At 43.3% G+C, this 21,670-nt stretch overlaps 1 protein-coding gene across 13 annotated transcripts in view; it reads left to right on the forward strand.

The window, feature by feature from the left end:
- The window catches only part of Tenm2 (teneurin transmembrane protein 2), a 1,173,780-nt gene that overhangs the window by 1,030,322 nt on the left and 121,788 nt on the right, over positions 1-21,670 (forward strand). For all 13 annotated transcript variants that reach the window (XM_063230744.1, XM_063230743.1, XM_063230746.1 and 10 more), the window contains 2 exons: positions 15,543-15,737; positions 21,387-21,587. In XM_063230744.1, the coding sequence (XP_063086814.1) occupies positions 15,543-15,737; positions 21,387-21,587 (396 nt within the window). The remainder of the gene's footprint in view (positions 1-15,542; positions 15,738-21,386; positions 21,588-21,670) is intronic.

The following is a 21,670-nucleotide window of genomic DNA, read 5'->3' on the forward strand; positions in this document are numbered from 1 at the left end:
GAAGGTTTAGAGGCAAGTATAGTGCCTCATTGTTTGACATGGTACGTGCATACACACACACACACACACACACACACACACACACACACACACAGTATACATGTCTAGGTAAGTACAAAAACGGTATTGAAACAAATAGTCACAAAGTGATACTTTTACTCTGTGTTTCTTTTCTCTTTTATTCTGTCTTTTCTGTAAAATACTGGGCCTCACCCATTATAGTGATTCCTCAGTCACCCTGAAAGGTCAGATTTCAGTCTGAAAAACATGATAGGGAGTTGGGAACCCTTGCTGGAGAGGCAGGCAGTCCCGGGGGCTAGCCTCAGCTTTGCCGCTGAGCATCCTGTGACCTTGAGCAAGCCTTCAGCGTTTCAGAATCTTGGTTTCATCATCTGGAAATGGGGGGAAGTTACTTCAGAAATTCATTGCAAGGTCAGTGGAAGACACACAGAGCTCTTAGTTGGTACACTGTAAAGCATCCAAGGGTTTGACTGTATTATTTATTTGTCTGATTATAATACTTTATATATTTAAGTAATCTTTTTGTTAGTTTTATTTGTGCTTCATTTTTTAGTTATTGTTGGTCTGTTTGAGACGGCATCTTTGTCTATAGTTCAGGTTGGCCTTGAACTCACTGTGCAGCCTAGATTGGTCTTGAATTTGCAGAATTCCTCCTGCCTCAGCCTCCCCAGTGCTAGGATGACAGGTGTGCACCACCATACCTAGCTTATTTGTGCTTCATTAAAATACCCTTTTGCCTAGATATTCTCAGAGGCTTATCATCAGTAAATGTGCTCTGTAAATCCTATATAATGTTACTCCGTTCTCCTACACTTGCCATGCTTGCTCAGGAAACTAATACTTCAGATATCCTTCATATTTCTGAGATTTGAAATCTCCCCCTACTGCACCCCAGCCCCACCACCGCTAAGCTTTCCATGTCCCTGATTCTGGCTTTGGGGGCACATGCATAAGACTCACTGCTGAGAGACACTACCTGCAACCATCTCTTCTACCACATGGTAAAGAGAAGTAACTGGTCCACTGTCAGATCCGGAAAGATAGCTAGAACCCGGGGGACAGTTCTCATGTCTGTGTTTCAGAGTACAGCATACACGGGTCACATCAGTAGAGTGATCAGTACACACTGCAGCCCCTACGTGTGCTGGCACAGGCTCCAAAGGCCCCAGTCAAGCAACAGAGGCTGCACACTGCATCACATGTCCCGTGCTCTTCCTACTGCAAGCTTGAAAGGAAGGTGAGCTTCAATATCGTTTGAATGGCTTTTCTTGTGTAATCTAATTTTCCTGGGAGTGAAAGCATTAATGAGAGGAAGGACAGAGTATTCCTTTTATACATGGCTGCAAATGGGCCGAACACTCCGGTGCACGGCCTGTGAGCTGTAAATGTGTATTAACACTGACACACATCAATGTATTATTAATCCTAAAAACCGTGTGTGTTCTGACTGCACATCCAGTTACCAGCCTTTCAGCCCGAAGTACCCCAGCCATTTAAGAACTCTTCGCTCTAAATCCATTTGCAGACGACCGTCCATTCTGCATTATGGATCCGTAATGGAGTGTGCACTTAGCTGCTTAAAAGGACTCTCGGTGTGTGTTTTGCATTCACCACCTGTCCTGTGGCTGGGCACACACTCCAAGTGTGCATTAGCCATGGTATATAATTGATCCTTGGGCAGCAAATATTGAGTGGCTGTTAAGAGTACTTACTCCTCTGTGCTCAGTTGTTGCTCCTGAAATCGGGTTTTGAACTTGTTGTATATTTTAATTTAACTGTTGATGCATATGGTGGACACAATTGAAGCACTTAAAAAATAAAATTGCCTCCCTCTGTTTCCCATTTACTCTAGGAAGAGTTGGCTTAAGAATGTAAAGAGTAAGCTTCTGCCTCTGTGCCCCGATGATGTTTCTCCCTTAGTGTCTTTGAAATAATCACATTTTAAGGGACCTTCTTGTGCAGAATATCAGCTTTCTTCCTGTTCTAAGCTTCTGTTTTCCAAACTACAGTCTTTCATTTGCCAGGTCCGTAGGTCACAGCCGGGTATAGTGGAGCAGGCCTGTAATCTCAGCACTTGGGAAGCTGAGGCAGGAGGATCATCGTGAGTTCGAGGTCAGCCTGAGTGACCTAGTGAGCTTAAGGCCAGCTTGAACTAAATAGGTAAACCCTGTTTCAAACAAGCAAGCAAACAAGTTCACGGATCATTACTACTGTTATTAACATATCTCTCCCAATCAAATCATTATGTTTCTGTAGATGTATTTTTAAAACAACTGTGTTAAAAGCAAAAATCCAAAGAGAAAACTAGAATCGATTGTCATAAATAGGAAATCTTCTTGCCCCTTAATATCCAAAGACCAATATTTTATGGTAAGGAATATCCAGGCCATGTCTGCTTCTCACACACTTATGCCACATCAGCAGTACCCAGAGTGAACTCGAACATACGTAAGCCAGGGTGGCTTCCTGAGAGATCCAAGCCCTGAACGCCTTATCCCATAAGTATGAGCTCCTAAAAGTGACCAGATTTCCTGATTACACCTGCAGGATGAAGTGAAATCATGAAAAGAGGTGCAGGGCTTTCACCGAACCAGCTTTAAACCAGGAGAGCTAATCATTAGCACCTGATTTACTGCTAATGCATGAAGCCTGTACCTACAATTATCTTTCAATAACAAAGAGCTCTAAAGGACCCAGTATGGCAGGGTGTTATACTAAATACTTAATATATACAGTCCTATCATCCTGATACTAGCAGTCTGAAATGAATTTTTTTTCAGTGTTAAGAACCGAACTCAAGGCTTTGCACATGCCATGCCAGGCAAGCGCTGTGCCACTGAGCTGTACCCACCCATAAAATGGACCCTATTTCTGCCATTCTTCTCTCCCTCCGTTTTTTTTTTTAATTTTTACATTAAAATCCTTTTACACTTCCTGACAAGTTATTAAAATTGCACATAAATATCCATGCAGTGTTTGCCCATATTCTCCTAATGTCAGCATTTTGAATTTTCATCATTCGGCTATCAAAACCAGAAAATTAACGTCCATGAGATAATGTTAACTAATTTACATGCGTGCATATAATTTTGCCCTTTCCTTCTGGTTTGGGGTCCTACATTTTATCTAGGTGTTGTGCCTCTTGGCCCTTCCAGTCTCTGCACCCTGTGACGGCTTCTCAGTCTTCCTTGTCTTTCATGACCTTCGCCTTTTTAAAGAGTGTTGGTTGGCTCTTCTGTAGCATCTCTCTTCGTGTGGGCTTCTCTAGTATTTTCCGATTATACCTTTTGAGAGAGATGCTGTGTACTGTATCAAAGATGGAGTACTGATATGAATAAGAAAAATTGAACCTGTGATTTTGTGTATGTGTGTGTGGCTGATTTCCACCTTACACACAAGGCAGAGACCAGAACCAGAGAGACCCGTCATCCCGTTAGTCTGGCACAATCTCTCAGCGGCTATGACAAGTTGCCGTTCACAATGTTTGAGCCTAAGAAGCTCTGAGCACCAGCAGGAGTAACCTGGAGCAGGGAGGATGAGGCAATCGAGCTAGCAAATATAGTGAGAAAGGACAGCTGGTCCTTTGTCTCCTGCTACCCACAACAGTGCCCACCATCATTTCCCTTCTTTCCAGATTAAAAACCCTGAAGATGCCCTGAACACAAGGTCCTCCCTCATCACCAATTCACAGTCACCTTTGTTCCTTCTCTGACAGCTGTACCCGGGATGCCTTGAGTCCTGCCAGTTTCTGCTGGTGCAGGCAGCCAGTGCTCGGGCCCTCCTGCCAGGGGGAGAATTTGCCACATTAGCAAGCAACATTCCCATCACATCCAAGTGACCCAGGATGTGTCCAAGTGACAGAAATACAGATTTACTCTCTTGAACTCACACTATGCCTCCTGTGCCTTCAGATGTGCATTGCAGACAGCAGCTCCTTGCCCCCTTATAAAGCTGCCAGTCTGCATCAGGCATCTTCACACACCCTTGTGGTGAATGCAGGGACCTGTCATCATGCATTTGCAGAATGCTCACTCTGAAGGCCCCCACCCCATGCTAGGGTTCCTGAGAGGTACTGAGGTCAAAATGGTGATGACCCTCACTGGGAAAGAGCATATACTGGTCCTTACACGGTGTTCCAAGTCACTTGAGGGAACTTATTTGTGCACCTCCCACATGCTTATTATATAACTACTCAGAGTGAAGTACAGTATTAAAAGTCACAAATGCAGGGATGAAGCTATGAGCCCTGCTTTTCCACAGCTTCCAATCTGATGGAAGCACATTGAAATTAGGGGGATGAATATAACTGTGAGACCAAAGCTGTGCTGTGCACTTTGAACTGCGTGAACATCACTGAGCAGGAGAGAGGAGCGTGTGACGTGATGAAATGCATATGCTGTATGTGAGGAGTCTTTCAATATCTTCAGGGATCACTCCAGCAGCGCCTCGGAATCACACTGGAAGGAACAGATGAACTTTAAGGATTGGTGCTAGTGGTAGCTCCTGGAGAGGGCGCCCTGGAGGGTCACATTGCGCAGAGGCCATTTGTTTGCAGGTGCTTCCAAGAACAGGCTCAGTCCAACAAGTGGAGAGCAGAGAGAATGAGGCTCTTTCAGAGGGTGCCTTCACTGGGTCAAGGCACGGTACCCAAGCAGAAGTTGGGAGGAAGTTTCCCTGATGTATATGACTGTTCCTGGGTCACTGGCTGGGAAACCGAGCAAAGCTTGTGGCAGAGACCAGCTTTGTCACCCTGTGCACCTGGTTCACTGAGCCAACCCGGTCTGCTTGTGGGGCTGTCAAAGACATCAGGAAAAAAAAAAAAAAGTTTCCCTAGTTTTGAAAAATTCACAATACAGTGTGGATTTAGGAACATAGCCAATTAATATCAGAGACTGCAGAGAAAAATCCGGTGGAGGAAGACACCAGTAAGAGAAATAAACCAAACAGTGTTTTTCAGCATAGAATTTCATTAATTGGGCAACACAGTAAGCGCTCTGCTCAGATGCAGAGCTTGAGGACAAACAGCGTTTCTTTCCCAGTCATTTGTAGCATTTTCTACCAGGCGCCTCTCGCTCCTCTCCAGCATTGATCGTGCTCACAGATCAAGTTGTTTATTCCACAGTTTTGTGTTACTCCTATTCATTTTGCACAGACTTCACATTGCTTTACTGCTGTTCGTTGTGGGCCACCGGCTTTTAAATTTTTACTCCTCTGCCTTTTATTTAAAGGCCTTTTATGGACTTAGTCTTCCTAGACTTGCTTAAAAATTGTCCTTGCATTTCAGGGGAGAGTGGAGGCTTCCAGTCCCCCTCTTTTGACCCCAAAGCCCTAAATGGTTTCTCTGGGATAAGCTGGAGAGGTCTCAACCTACAGCCGGAAGTTAACGCACCATAGCCGTAGTTGTTAGATAATGTGAATCTAATCGCTGTTAGAAATGACAGCTCCTGCTGCCAAACAGCTGTCAATGGAGGCCCAGAAATGCCACAGCCACAGGAATGTGAAGTCTTCTCTCTAGGGGTCGGTCCCAGCTCCTCTCCAGCTTCTGTGGAGAAAGCAAACACGGTCCTAGCCATTTCTCTCCTGTTCAGTGGCAGATGTATCCACTGCCCAGCCCCTCTAGTATTCAAATCTGATTATCATCGCATCATCACGCTCATCATTGCCGACACGCACCAAGCTCTTCCCATGAGCCCAGCATCACACTGAGCATCTATATAACTTATCATTTAATCACCAGTGGGCCAGTTTTATAGAGGAATAGCCCCTTTGATAGATGAGAAAATCGAGGTGTCCAGAGAGGGTAAGTATCTCGCTCATAATTTCTCAGAGAGTAAGTGGCATTCATTGCTGGGATTCGGAGCTAGGAGCCTGGCCCCTGACTCGTGACTCAAGACCAGCCATGAGGTTGACCTTAGCCCATGTGTGGGGTGCAGGAGATATGGCTTGGCAGGCAGCTGATGTGATGGTCACATGGAGTTTTTGAAGAGAAGAAATGAGAGTTTACTAAATAGAAGTGGCGGAGCCAGTTTGCAACAAATCTGTCTGATTTCAGAGCCTGTCCTGTAAACACTGTCCCGCAGGCCCCCAGGGACATCCCCACACCTTCCTCACACCATCATTTGCCAGCTTTTATTTCATGGTCTCCCAGGGTTCTCTATTCTGTGGTCCTCTCTGTCCTCACACTACCCTGTACACATGGCCACTAGCTTTCCTGATGGCATTCTTCTTCCTGACTGTCCCAAGTCCTCCGAGAGCTCTTATGAGCTGTCGCTGCTCTCCTCCAGCACCTTTAGTGGCTCCCAGCTGCCTCCTACTGCAGTTTAGAGACACGTATCTGGGGAGATTTTTATACATGTATATCCCAGATCCCTCTCCCATGGTGGGAGATGAACCATAGGACTGGTTCATGGCTCACGAATGTGCCTTTTAACAAGCCTCCAGGTGGCTCGACTGCAGGTAGTCAGGGACTATATGTATTCTAAGAACACATTTGCTAGGGTGACATCCAAGTTCATTTCATGAGCTGAGTACCCTCACTGTGTCACCTCCCATGAAGGCTCATACCTCACAGAACTGTCCTTCATAAAGCCCACTGTGTCTTCCTCCTCTCTGAAGCTGCTTTCTCAGCTGGAGTATTCCTGTTGATCCCACTTTTTCCTCCTATGACCACCAGTCATCCCTGAAGGCCACGCTCATCACCTCCCAAAAGCAGCCTCAAAATAACCCTGCAGTCACCCAGGGCTTGCAGTATCTTAGCAATGTGCTTGCTTCACTCCGCACTGCACTCTAGCTGGGCAGCTCCCGGTGCGTCCCGATCATCTTGTCAGGACATGTATGTGCTTGCTAACTGTCCAGTGACTTAAATTTAGGAGACAAGACTAACAGAACCTTGCTGGAAAATGTCAAAAGACTCAAAGCGACTGCTGGAGAACAAGATTCTAATTAGATTAATCATGCAGGGATAAATCAGCCAGCTTCAAGACACAGATTTGAACAAAGAGGCCCTGAGAGCAAGGGAAGAGAGGAATAAAAAGGAAGGGAAGGCAAAGAATTCACAGAAAAGAAATGTCATTTATTTCACAATACACGTGTGCTGTATCAGAATTAAAAAGTGGTTAAAAGGAGAGCTGCAGCGTTTGAATCCGTGCTCCTCCTGTTAACTTAGCGCATGTTAGGGAATTATTTAACCTCTGTGAGCCTTGATTTTCTCATCTGTAAGATAGGAACAAATGCCATACTACCTATTGCTTTGACTAAAGTGGTGGAAAATGGGTCAAATCATGCTGGTGCGTATAAAATGATTCTTCCGTGTTAGATTGGCCTTCCCAGCAAAACCTTGGCAGCATTGTCTTTATCTCTTATATTTGGAGTAAGAGAAATGAAGACTTAGAGAAAGGAAGGTCACCTAGTAGGATCTGACCTTGAGAGCATGGTTGCCTAATTCTGAAGCTTGTGGCCCTGCTGGCCACAAGGGAGAGACTTGTCAGGAAGACCCCCCAAATCGATGCCCGTGACCACCCTTGAAGACCCCAACAGTAAGTGCTGTAGACAGCTCAGGGGGCCGACCTTCCCGAGTGGTTCAGCCCCATAGTCTCCTTTCCTGTCTCTTTAATAGGCTTCTCCCTCTGCCCACTGGAGAGAAACAGCCCCCAGTCCCTTCCTGGTGGTGATGGGTCTGCCTGCCTCCCACACAGCTTTCCCCTTTCACGAGCAGCCTCACAGTCTTCATGAAGATGCTCAAGGTGCAGCTGTCCTTTCCGGGATGCATCCCAGTCCTTCAGAATTATCTTTCACACCTGTCTCCCTCCACCACCCCAGTTCATGCCAGAGACTACGTTAATGCAGACAAGCGTGGCAAAGCCGCTGCTCACAGGAATGTCCCACAGCCCGTGACAGGGTGATGGCTGAGCTCCACCCTGCTTCCTCCCACCCATGGCCTGAAGAAGTGTCCAGAGTTCCTTGACAGCTGGGCTTCAGTCATAGGAATCAGAAGCAGGTGCACGTGGTATGTGTCTTGCAGAAAGTGAGCAGACACAGGGCACAAAGTCAAGCCTAATAAAATAGCATAAGGAGGATTGCCAGCAGATATTAAAGATGAACTATAAGCTGGGCACGGTGCATAGTGTTTTACATGTGATGTCTTGTTACTTCCTCGAAACATACCTTATTATTCCTACATTGCAGATAGGGAGACTGAATCTCAGAGAAGTGAAGCCACATGGCCAAGTGCGGTTTTGGAAACACAGTCTTAACAATAGATTAGTGATGCCACCCACCTGAGCACTCTGTGACACCCTCTTAATGCACTGATTGCTGGGCTCCACCCCCAATTTCTGACTTGGTTGCGCTAGAGTTCTAGCACGGACCACAGCAACTTGTTAAATTTTCAGACACCTGGGCCAGACCTTCTGAATACAAGTCTGTGTTCCGACAAGATCCCCAGGTGACTTGTGAACACCCAGGTTTGTGTTTGTGCTGGCTTTCCTATAGCTGGCACCAAGCACTCAACACCCATGAATGAAAGCAGCAAATAGTTTATTTGACCAGTTTCAGAAGTTTCAGGGCAACTCGTTCAGAACCATTCCTGTCTCTCAGGAGCTCTTGCTATTCCCATTCTTTTTCTCCAATAAATTTTCCTACTTTGAAAAAGAAGAAGTTTCAACCCACAGTCCGCTGGCTCCAAGACAAAACACAGCAGAAGTACGTAGCAAAGCTGCTTAGTTGGTGGAAATCAGGATGCAGAATAGGGGACAGAGCCAGGGACCAAATATGCACCAGAGTCTTGCCTGTAAGTCTCACGCAGACACCCAAAAGCGTGCTTTTCTCATTCCCTTGGTAGTTCCCATGTCAAGCGAGTTGACAGGCCTGACATCACATCAGGCCTGAATGATGTTGCCCCAGAACTCTGCTGAGACGGCCACAAAAGAACTATGACCCAAAGCAGTGGCAGCTCCCTTTTCTTTCTGGGGCCCCTGCCTTGGGCAAGAGCGATGGCGTAGGTTATCTGATGGCCAATGGGAGTCCCTCCCTGCAAGCACCAACACATAGCTGCTCATCATGTTTCTCCTGCTTGTTGCACTATCAAAAAGAAATCCCTTCATGGAAGCAGAGTCAGTCAGCAGTCCTCAGGTACCATGGCTTCTAAAACTAAAAGAAGTTTTCTTTTTTTCCCCTATGAAACTACGAGGTCAGTAGCAGAGCAGCTCAGCAAAGCAAAATGCAAAACCATGAGGAATGTGTGGACATGATTTGTGGGGAAATTCTATGGTTTCAGGAAATTATTCCATAGTGAGAAGGATGTCAGCAGGGTGGAGGGATGAGAAAAAGGCATTTAACCCTGTCTTATCTCATCACAATATGATTTGTTGGAAAAATTTTCTCCTAATGAAAATAATGATAATAAAATCACATCTGTTGAATTCTCACCATGTGCTAGGTGCAGCACATCTTACTTTACAGAGATCATCTCATTTCTTCCCTACAAACACTATGGAGCAGACACATCAGAGTTCTTACCCACTTTAACGATATGGTTAATGTGTCCATAGTTACGCACTTATAAAAAAAAAGAAAAAAACCACTCAAGCTAAGTCATAAGCCTATTCCTGTTTCCTGAGGAGACAGCAGTAAATAAAACAAATCCACCATGCCTTCAAGACACTTCCCTGCTTGTGGTTAAGGGATATTGTTAATGTTCACATTTGTCTTGATGCTTGCTTGAATCAACAAAATTGCAAATCTACTGTCTGGACTTGCACTGCAGAAAAGCTTACTATACAGTGTACTCTTAAAGAATTTAAATATTCATTATGTAATTAATGCTGTCGTCACACACACACAGACACACACGCGCGCGCGCGCATCCACACACCTTAGACTATTTTGAAGAACAGCTTAAGTACTTATCGATTGAGAACTTTTATAACTCTCAAAATGGAGGCGTCTCCATATCTCTACAGGTATTTTAAATGAATTGAATTAATCATAGGCTTAAAAGTCTCTTGCGATCTTCGTTAACTTCCCTGGGTTTAATTAAAACATCTGTGCACTTTTAATTTATCGATTCATCCAACTCATATGTCATGTTTTTAACACACCCCAGCATGCTCTGCATCATTTTTAACCCGATTTCCACTTAACTAAAGCAATTAAATTCACCCCGGATTAATTAAAGCATCCATACTTTCGTGCTTAAGTCAGCGTGTGCAGCTTTCCCCACATGGCTCCTGAATGTCAGAGATTTGACACACCTGATGAGTTTTTTGTCCTTCTGGAAATTCTTCCCCGAATCTCTTTCTTGCCTATTAATGTGCCATTTGACAGCTCGGGAATGAGGAAGTAGGTGCACCTGAACTCAGGCCCCGCTGAGCCGGGGACTCTGACCCCAGCTGTCAGAAGGCAGCTTCTGGTTTCCTCTCCTCAACGGGTCCTGCTATCTTGCCCTGCTGAGACCGACTACAATGGCAAAGTATTCCGGGTGGGAAGTTGGGGGGCTGCGCAGGTCAGAGGTGTCAGAAAAGCTGGGGGGCTTTGCCCTCATAACCTCACAATCACTTCTGTTTCCCACCTTCCTCGATCTTCTGCCTGTACAAATAGGCATACTAACTGGGGAAGCCCCATCCCATCTTCTCGGTGATGCAGGGTAAGCTGGGTGGGGAGCTACCCACAGAGAAATACGTATAATCTCCCCGGACGTTAGTTTGGATTTCTGCTCCTTTCAGCCGCGCTCGGCAAAGCCTGGTCCCCTCGGCCGTGATGGTCCTGAGCATCAGCCAGCTTCTCATCCCCGCCCCTTCTGAGGAGCTAAGAATTATATCTCAGTATTTTTAGCTGCACTTACTTAGTTCATAAAACTGAATATTTTGCCATACTTTTATTGACAAGTTATATTATTTCTGCTGTGTCTTTCACCCAGATTTTCACTTTTTATTGGTTTATTAGAGCTCCCAGTATATTTTAGACAGCAAATTTTATTCTGTAAACTTTTTAAAAATATGCTTTCCTGTGTTACTCATCACTTAATTTTCTCTCATGATATCTTTTGTCAAGTAGATTTAAATTTTATGCAAATTAGTCTTCTTTTCCTTCAGTTTCAAGAAATCATGCCTCACTTAAATATCTCCCACCCAAGAAAATAAAGTGAGTCTTAAGTATTTTTCAGTTACCTTTATCAGTTTTTTTTCCCCCTTCTTAAAGATCTTTATGCTGTGTTTATTCTTGAGTACGGTGTCCAGTAGGGGTCAAACTTTATTGCCCACCAAATGAACTGCCAATGGCAGGAATATAGCTAGCAGCCAAATTAATTCACCCTTTGTAATATGGTACTGTTTTGTCCAGCACCAAACCAATTCCCCAAACTTGGAAAACGAAACAGCAACAGGTTTGGTGCTAGGGAACCAGGTAGATGCTTGCCTAGCATCCATCGCTCACGTGTCCCAACCTAAATTGCTTCGGAGTGACAGAGACAACTCCTCCACGTTTTCCTTCCACCAGACTCACGTGTGTTCTATTGTATCTGTTGACTCCATGGGAGATACAGCAACCACCTGTTACCATAGCGTTGCCAATTCACCTGGGTACTATGTTAAGTCTCTTCTAAAGGGTTTTTGATCAGTTTCCTAATGACTTTTAAAAGATGTATTATTTGAAATTCCATCTTCACGACTAGTCCAGCCAAACATATTACTTGTCAGGCTTCAGGCATTTTTACCTCTTCTTTGATGACTGAGTCCCCAACCAACCTCTAGGTTTTCTCCAGGTATTTTCTCTTCTGAAAGCTCCCGACTAGACAGGATTTGTTTTTCTTAAAACATCAAACGGGAGCAGTTAGTCCTGTTCATGCCTGCTGAGTAAATAACACTGATAATTCATCGCAACCCTTGCTGAGAACTGGAGGGAGGGGCAGGTTCCAGCTTGATCATTAAAATGAGCTTTATACTCTTTAGGTGATCTAAATTGTCTTCTCTTTTTTTTTTTTTGTCATTCTGTTAACAGTCGTTAGTGGCAGTGGTAATTTATTTTTCTTCTGAGAGAATCTTAAAGCTTCCATTTACTAGATTTAGTAAAACAGGAATAGTCAATTTGTGCAAACATTTTAATTAATTTTAAATAGAAGCTTGAATGCACAATGTTCTACTCCTGTAAGCCTTAGGAATTGGAAAAAGAAACAGGAACATAAGCATTCCACATGTGATACCTGAACGATGAGAGCCAGCTGATGTACCACAACCAGAGAGGAGTAGAGGAGGAACTGGTTAACTCTTTCCACACACCAGCCAAGCCCAGTGTGCTGCTGCTGCTGCTGCTAGTGGTAGGAATATGCATGCATGTGTTGAGACCTACTGCATTTTTTAATTAACCCCTCAAGTCAGATTGGGGATTCAGTCTGCAATTTCACAAGGGAGCAGCCATTAATTGCCTACCAAGTATCAGCTCCTGCTCTGAATCCTTGCATGTATTATCTCACTTAATCCTCCCTTAAGCATGGAGAGACAGTTTTGTAAAAAGGGAAATTGAACATCCAAGCAGTTCAGTCATCTTTCCAAGAATCTCTCACCTGGTAAATAGCAGGTTAGGTATGGAACCCAGGCACTCTCCTGCTTTCTCCCACTTCTTGGCAGAATATGGGGTCACCATTGTTTTTCTATAACTTGTCTTAAAAAATAATGCAGACTGCACCATAGTAAAATTGGAAAGGAGAGTTATTAGTACTGGAGGCTCCTCACTTCACAGCCAACCTGCCTGGTGAGGAACAATCTCGAGCCACAGTGGAATGCTCTTGATTGAGCTGTGTCTCAGCAGGGACCAGTCACCCCAGAGGGAAGGTGCTTTCCATGCAAGCAGCCCAGTGACCACTGGGGGGCGTTCACCTGGCATCTGTCTGCACTCTGCCCCCGTGGCAAATGAACTACAGGACTAGGAGACTTTCACTCCCCGTTTTTACATGGCATCAGCCAAGCCCATCAAGTGCCTTGCTGTCCGGTCAACATCACTGTGTTTTGCATTTTTGACCGTGTTCCCAGCAAGCATCCAGCAAAAAAGGCTGCCTTTAGAAATGTTGAGAACTCTCTGATCTGACTTTTCCCCATTTTTTCCGGGAGTAATTTAAGTAGGTCACACTTTAAATTTGATTTCCCAGGCACCTGATTTTAAATAAAACTCATTCTTACCTTCTAGACAATTCTATTTTTCCAGCACTTGGAGTTTATACAGAAGAGAAAGACTCGCTATGAATAAAGAAAATTATCCCGGCTATATTTTATCAATTACTACAGGAAGTGATTATTTGCTCCTATTTCCTACCCTCCCCCTCCTGTGGGAGACCAATGGTGATGACTTGTGACTGGCTCTACCATCCATGACAGTTCATCCTTATCTAACCCTCAGGGCAGAAAGCTTACCTGACTACACATTGTACAGCAGACTTCCCACCCTGTGTCATCTCAGTCTGGGAGTACTGGGGGTGACAAATGGTGCAGAGTCCAGTCTTCCCATCAGCAGACACCTGCAGCCTTCCACAGAACAAAAGTAATAAGTAGCTTTTTTTCTTGAGTGCCAATACGTGCTTGCAGGTCCCAGCCTAAACACTGCTTTGAAGGTTTTCAGACTCTGACTAAACTCAGAAGAACAAAATGCCTTGAGCAGCTAATGTTGCCTGCAGAAGCAGAGAAAGGAGGACAGTAATTCACATGCACATTTGCCTTCCTGACCTAGAGTCTGGTGAGGGACTGATATGGAACAAACTTAGCCTCCCAACCGCTCACCAAACTTCAAGAAAGTCCATATTGCTAATGACGGTTCGTATTTACCCCATCTGTAATTTGAATCTTGGACACTCTATGTTCAAAGCTCTCTCCTCTACCCTTTTATACACAATCAGTATCTCTGGTAAGTGTACAGATCCCTCTGTTTAAGCAACCTGAAAAGTGGAAGCCCCCTCCCTACATTTAGAGAATTCAGTGTGTGTCTCTGATGTTCCCTGTCTGAACTCACTCTCCTCTGGTAGATTCATAAAGATAAGAATTCTCTTGGAGATAGTGCCCTCCATACTTTTCACAACTGTCCTATTATAAAGCATTTGGGACTATTGGAATGTTTTTATTTCAGGTCAGTTTAAAATTAAAGTAAAACATGCCCTTTCCCAGAAAAAACACTGCATGTGCAACATGCACTGTTCATTCTCTGTGTTTATAAATAACTTTAGTGCTTACCTGTAAATCCTGGAGCATCCCTTGATGTCAGAAGCATAGAAGTCTATACCCAATCAAGCCAACACTGATGAACACAGTCCTCATAGGAAATCAACAAAGGCAAACAGAGTCTTTATCCTCAAGTAGATTTTTACAGCTTTTGGAAATTAAACCATAGAGGGAAGTTAATAACTGTAAAAACTAAATAGAAACTTCACAGCACAAGGGGGTGGGGTTGGGCATTTCGGAAGTGATGTGACTGCATGCATAGTCCTTTTATGCTATGTCACCTGGTTCTGTGTGTTACAACCTGGAGGATTCCCACAGAAACTGTACTCACAGTCACAGGCGAAACCTAGAATCCCAAAAACATTGCCATCAGTCATTTCCAAAGGTCTCTTTCCGAAAGGTCCTACCCAGTTAGACCCAAGTTAGAATGCAGATTGGAAATGTACAAACCAACACCTAGCTGAGAAATGCAAAGCCTGAAGGAGACCACTCAAATCCCATTCTCCATAAACTCTCAAAGAGGGGAATAAACTATTGAAAACTCTCTATAATCACATCCCAGACAATCCCCACTGATTTTTTTGACCTCCTTCCCATCAAGGGACACAAGAGGATTCCAGGTAAGATGGGAACTGCTTGAGATTTCCTGTCTTAACCCTACCCTTCCCCTTGCTTTTTACAAAAGAAATCAGGCTTACTTAATCTTAGTACATTAGTGTACATTGCCTTTTGAAGTAAGCGCACTGAAGTCTTCATGGTACAAGCGAGGAACTGAGGCGGAAACAGGATCATTCCCCTAATTGTGTTCCATCCCCCTTGTATTTTTATTGATATCAGCTCATCCGAATAGGAGTCCAGTAATTAGACAAGTTTGGTGAAATACTCAGCCAGGGATTCTGTGCCCCATAACCAATAACAGTAATAACAACACCAGAAAGGAAATCAGTGTAGCTTTGTTAATGACACAGAGTTAGAGCTGGTTCGATCTGGATTCCAATTGGGATTGCCTATTTATGTGCTTTGTGACAATGAACATTCATCTGCAAAATGGGGGGCCAGAATATAGCCGCCACCTCTTAAGGTGATCATAATGATGAAGCATGATTTGCACACAAAGAACTCTCTGCTGTGCCTGGCACTAAGTATTTCATGGGTGGTAGATGCTATTACTAATGGGATTCTTATCTGAAAATGGCTCCATACCTCGATGGCCAAAGTCCCCAGCCTAGAAGATGACAAATGAAATCACAATGCCAGATAAGGCAACTGACAGCCCTTCAGATGATGGCCTCATGGCCTGGTGTTCTGCCTTTGGTTTTGCAGCTGCATGCCCTGTCCTGTGCAGTGGGAACGGACAATATTCTAAAGGAACGTGCCAGTGCTACAGCGGCTGGAAAGGCGCCGAGTGTGATGTGCCCATGAATCAGTGCATCGATCCCTCCTGTGGGGGCCATGGCTCCTGCATTGACGGGAACTGTGTGTGCTCTGCAGGCTACAAAGGCGAGCACTGTGAGGAAGGTAAGTGCCCCAGGGCCACAGGATGGTGGTGGGGACCACAGGGGGCCTGACTTTGGCTAAGGAGTCCACTCCCGGCTCCCTGTTTTGCACAGGAAGCTTCAACATGTTGTACAGACAACTTCAAAAGCCTTGACTTTGGGAGATTACTTTAGGAGACGATTTCAGAAGGAGTGCTGTGTTTTCTGCTCCTCCACACACATGTTAACTTTTTCTCCTTTTCCTTTGCCTTCCCTCTGCTTTTTTCTATTGTAGGGTGTTCTTTCCCCATTCTGCTCTTCCTCTTCCCTTCTTCCTTTCTTTTTCCTTATCTCCTTCCTCCTTGTACCTCTCTCTTCTTCCCTCTTCTACCTGACTTAAGTCTCCTGAATTGGGAATCACTGAAGCCTCCAGAGAAAAGAAATAAGAATCCCTGAGCCCCTTGTCTTCCTCAAAGCTGGTTTTTGCCAAGTTTTAGGGAGATGCAGTTATTGTTGTTTGTTTGTTTTTATATTTCTTGGCAACCTAAGGTCCATATACATTTTTGTAAATATTTCAACAAAAATTAATATCAATAGAGAGCACTCAGTCTCTAAAGACTGTAGGTATCCAGGTCGTTTAGAGACACCATGTAGGGAAAATTACTCTGGTTACCTACAATCACGCAGAACTAGAGGAGAATGGAGAGGTACAGCAAGGGGGCCAGGATTTGATGAATCCCTGAGGGCCCATGATTGCATACATTTAAGGGCCTGTAGCACACGTTGGCAAAAATCTGGGATGTTATATGCTGAAGCTAATCTAGCCAAGTATAGTCCATGATCAGGCTTGGAAATCAGGAGAGAGTTGGAAATCAGGAAAGAGAATATAGACAAGGAAATATAGGAATAAGGAGGTGTTCAGAAATCAGTTCTTACCAGTCCTGCTTGCTCTGGCTAGTTCTTTCAGGAGAGGTACTTGACACCAAGGTGTTGGACCCAAGTTCTGGTGCCAGCAGATCAAGGAACTCAGCTGCCTGTGTGCTTTCTTCTCTGTATTTGCCCTTCTAGAATACGGTCTCTAGCTGCCCATCTAATGCTTCTCACCATGTACAGAATCCACCACAGATTCAGACAGTGAGGATCTAGGCTCCCCTACCCTCTCACCTGTTCCCCAACCATGGAAATGGTTCAGTCCTTGTCATCCAACTGAGCGACTGTCCTCTGTCTCCTGGAGAAATGTCCCTATGTGCCCACATACCTCTTTTTCATCCTGTGTTCCCAGAGCAAATAAAGAATTCACCTGGCCAACTAAAGGAAAATATGGAACCTCTTGCTTCTCTGTGTGGATGCTCACATACAAAAGATCCTGTTGACCATGTTATATCCCTTTGTCTCTTCTCATGAATAAACTCACAATAATGAGAGATCTTGTTTTGGGGGGTTCTCAGACTAGTGGATCCGTTCTTCCATTCTACGGACTTACGAATCACCAGAAATCTATACAAAATAACCAATCATAGCAGTCACTGCAAACATAAAGACAAGATCTCATTTTTAGATATACCCAGTTGGATTTACCTTGCAAAATTTCTGTTTCACAGTTTTTACCACTATGGTTATAAAGAGTCAGCTTCTGTGACATTGTTCTTCTAAGATTTTTCACTATACCAGTAGCAGTGACCTTAACAGGGTCCAGAAGTCTGACCCCCAGATCTTCCCTTGCTTTATTCTATATATATTTCCTCCTCTTATTATAAAGGTTAGCCTCCCTATGTTTATATCATAAAGCCAAATTGGGAGATCGGGTGAAGGAAATACTGATTTAATAGCCCTGCTCTAAAGGTTAAAGTTCTTAAAGATAAATGGTTTGCAGGAGGCAAGGCTGCGTTCATTGAAAACATAGGAGAGGCCAGTAATGTGACAAGAAAGGTTAGGATGACCTTCTGCATAAATCATTGAGTGAGGAGAAAGTGCCAGAGCAGTGACATTGCCAGTCTTGGAATTGTGCACAAGCAAGATTGTGCACCTGTGTATGAGTAGACATTCAAGTGGTTCCTCAACCTCCCTACTGTCCCAGCTGGCCTTATTAAACGTTCAGAATAAATTAACCATCCCACAAAACCAGAAAGCCATGTTGAACACTGCAAAATGATGAAATCTCCCCTATTGATTTCTGCCACCCAAAAGAATGAACCAAGGTGATTCATAGGCTGTTTTCAAAATAGGAAATGGAATCAGAAAGTCTGGATCAGCGCTTTTTCTTCCATTTAGCTTTTTTATTTCTGATATTCATCATAGTCATAACGTTCAAACAATTCACCTGAAGTGACCATGGCAACGAAATCAATAGTTGCCAACCCGCATTTTTTGCTGCATAAACGTTGTTGTACTATTAACGAATTTGCCCAAGAAAATGAAAGGACGGGTTTGTGAGGTCTCGTTCGATGATGGCTGGGGAGCGGGGAGGTGATGAGAGAGGAAGTGACAGATTAGTTTAAGTCAGCCATGTTTCCATGTCAGTTTCATGGCTGAGTCATTTTTCAATGACATTTAACTTCATAAATGTAATTCATGGTTCTTCAGGGGTTTATAGTACATATTGTTTGTAAAACTCCTTGACCTCCTTTTTTATCCTTAGGGATATAAATTGCATTCACAACCCTTTTTTGTCAAACCTACAGAGGACCCAAGACTAAATGAGTTCTAATGATTTCAGCTGCCAGGGGATGGTGTTTCAAGGAGTAGGGTCTTTAACTGGTTAAGGCCGCTGTCCCCCTTTTAAGTATAACACTGTTTCTATTTATAAAGCTTTGTAAAATGCCACAGTCCTTTCTTCCTGCTAAAGACTACAGATGTGGCTGCAAGACCACTTTATGAAATTGGAACCAAATTTAAAATTCATAGTGAAACCACTCCTATTAAAGTTCGAATTTAGTTATTCCATCAGCTTCTGTAATTACGTAGCACTAAGGGCATATTTACTGGTATCACTGGCCGGAGAAAGGGTTAGCTCATATTTCTAGATACTATAAATGGTTCTTATGATGACATTCTAGTAGTGGGCTAATAAATCTCTGCAGATTCTCCTTTCTTTGTACCATAATTCAGGATAGAGAAGAGAGAGCTAATTTATCTAAAAGAAAAATGCCACTCTCTCTTTCTCTTTTTCTTTCTCTTGCTTCTCTCTCTCCCTTTCCCTCTCTCTCTCATTCACTTTTCATCTCACTTTCTTTCTCTCCCTCTCTCCCTCCCTCCTTCTCTTGAATTTTATTATTTCATCCTTTTAAGAAAAAGATTATGATATATTTTTAAAGCTTCTAGCTGTTGGCAACTCACTAAACATTTTAAATGGCTAATTATAGCTTTAGAGTACATTTTGAGGCAATAACAAAATTTTGTGTATATTTTGATTTTGTTTAATTAGAAATGAGGATAAAATAAAGAGCAAACTAGAACTTCAAGATTTCCTTTATTAGACTATGAACATGATAGGTTCTGGGTGAATTAACTACAATTTTGCAAAAGTATTTCCAAAAGCAAGGCCTGGGACTATTTCTTTTTCTAATCAGTCCATCGTACTGGAAATTTATCCTGCCAATTTGTTAGCTTTGCTTATGGCAAAGTCATGCTTACTAGAAATTGTGTATTGAACACAGACTGTATCTCCTATGCATTAGGCAGGAAAACAAAAAGTATCATACAGCTCCTTTGAAAAATACTTTCTATGTGTTTGAACCGTTCACTTCAAATTTACATACAGATGTGTTTCGCCATCCTCGGTAGAGCAAATTTGAAGGCATCGGAAGGGTTTGTATCATCAGGAGTTATATTCTCAAGAGAATGAATTCAACTCTAAAATGATTGTAACAAGATTAAGTAACATCATCATAAACAGCTTCAACTAATAATAAATCACCAAAATTCACCTTTCTGGTAGAAAAAAAATGTTTTTTCCATGGCTCAGTTTGGAACTGACTTTCATAAATATCTTCTTGGAATCTTGAGAAACATGACTAAATACAGAAAATTGTTATTTTGCCTAAATGGGAGGTGCTCCTTGGAAATTTCATGGACTGTTGTGATTTCTAATAAATCCACATTCCTCAAGTCTGATGTCCCCCAGGACGAGACAATTTATGGCATGGATAATTTAAATAACGTCATATTTACAGTTGATGTATTATCAGTATTTTAAAACACCATTATTTTGTTTAAAATAAGAAAAAAGACATTCAACATCAGCAGTGTAACAGTAAGCCCTATAAATAACTAGGACCCCCAAGGGGCTCCCATTTTACCATAATGATGAATTGTTTATAGACTAACAGTTTTCCATATTTCAGTGCTAACACTGGGCAAGGAAAGAAAACAAAATCTTCTGAAGCTTTGAACCAGAGATGACATGCGTGCACATACACAAAGGATTGAATTATAATGTCAGTGTAGTTTTAAAAAAAGAAAAAAACCCAAAAAGAGAACTTCAAGTATTCTCCAGCTGGCTAGGCTCCATGATATAAGAAGCTGTGCTTTAGTGTAGGCCAACAGGCCCAAATTTGAAACTGTTAAATGACATAAATATAAGTCACAGTCAAATAAGGTGATGAGATTTCCACATTTTATCACAACATCGCAAGGCAATATCTGAGCCCTCTGCAAAACACCATTCCTCCTCATTCAAATCTCACATTATGCACAGACCCGTTCCCACACATCACGGCACCATTTTCCAGTAACACTAAGGGAAGCTGGGCTGCTTGTAAAGGACCCTGTTAAACCTAGATGGAGGTCCAAGGGTAAGCTTACATTCTCATTCAAGAAATCTTGTCCTAAAGACCTGGCTTTTTAGGAACTTTTCCTCTCCTCACTTTAAGTTAATTCTTGAGTGATCATATTCACATTACCTGCTGGATGCATTACACTCTGACCATGAAGATAGCCGAAGAATTAGACCATGAAACAGCCAAGAATGACAGTGATTAGAATCTGACCATTAAATTATCCACTTGTCTGGTGGAAGATTGGTCCCCTGGCCAAAGATACTGTCCCACAACCACCTATGAGAAGATTTCCAATTTTGAATCAGTTTCATTTCCAATTTCATCTCTTCTACCCTGCACATCCACTAACTCCTTCAGGGGTGTGTTCAGAGCATGAAAACCAATTTTAAACTTAGCCTAAGTAAAACTTAATTAGGAAAATGACTCACTTATGGGTTTCGTGGACTTTTTTATAATTTTTCTTTCCTTTCAAAGACAATGATTAATGATATTGAATGAACCTCACTACTGTCTCCACTTAGCATGGGGATAACCGTGTGTGACAACACATGCAGAAATATCACAGGTATTTGCAGTCTTGACATGGGGCAGCCAAGGTATGAAGATTGGTAAGTACAGGGTTCTAAAGGTTGAATCACACACCTCTATGTAGAAGATCCTTCCTGATTCTACTTGAGAAATGCTATTTGTTCTCTTGGTTTTCTTTGAGTTTGAAATTTGATGCTTTGGCATACCAAAAAAAACCTTTTATTTTTGTTAGCATTCTTCAAGAGACAGTAGAAGTTATTAGCTGGGCTGCTTTGTTTGCAAGTGGATAACAATCGGTGACCCACTGGTCCATTTGGTAAAAGGCTTGTGCCTCAAGTCCGTCCCCTCAGTACTGATCATTACTTTTCCCCTATGTCTTTTTTCAGTGGATTGCTTGGATCCCACCTGCTCCAGCCATGGGGTCTGTGTGAATGGAGAATGCCTTTGCAGCCCTGGCTGGGGTGGTCTTAACTGTGAACTGGCGAGGGTCCAGTGCCCAGACCAGTGTAGTGGACACGGAACATACCTGCCGGACACAGGCCTCTGCAGCTGCGACCCCAACTGGATGGGTCCCGACTGCTCCGTTGGTAAGTCAAGAGGGTTCCTCTCACTTCCTCTAACCTCGTGTCCTGTATTTCTTCCATTCCCAGATGGATGGGAATCTCCTCTC

This window comes from Cavia porcellus, unplaced genomic scaffold (genome assembly GCF_034190915.1).
Source record: "Cavia porcellus strain 051 isolate PalLab524CR breed Dunkin Hartley unplaced genomic scaffold, mCavPor4.1 scaffold_19, whole genome shotgun sequence".
Classification (NCBI taxonomy): domain Eukaryota; kingdom Metazoa; phylum Chordata; class Mammalia; order Rodentia; family Caviidae; genus Cavia; species Cavia porcellus.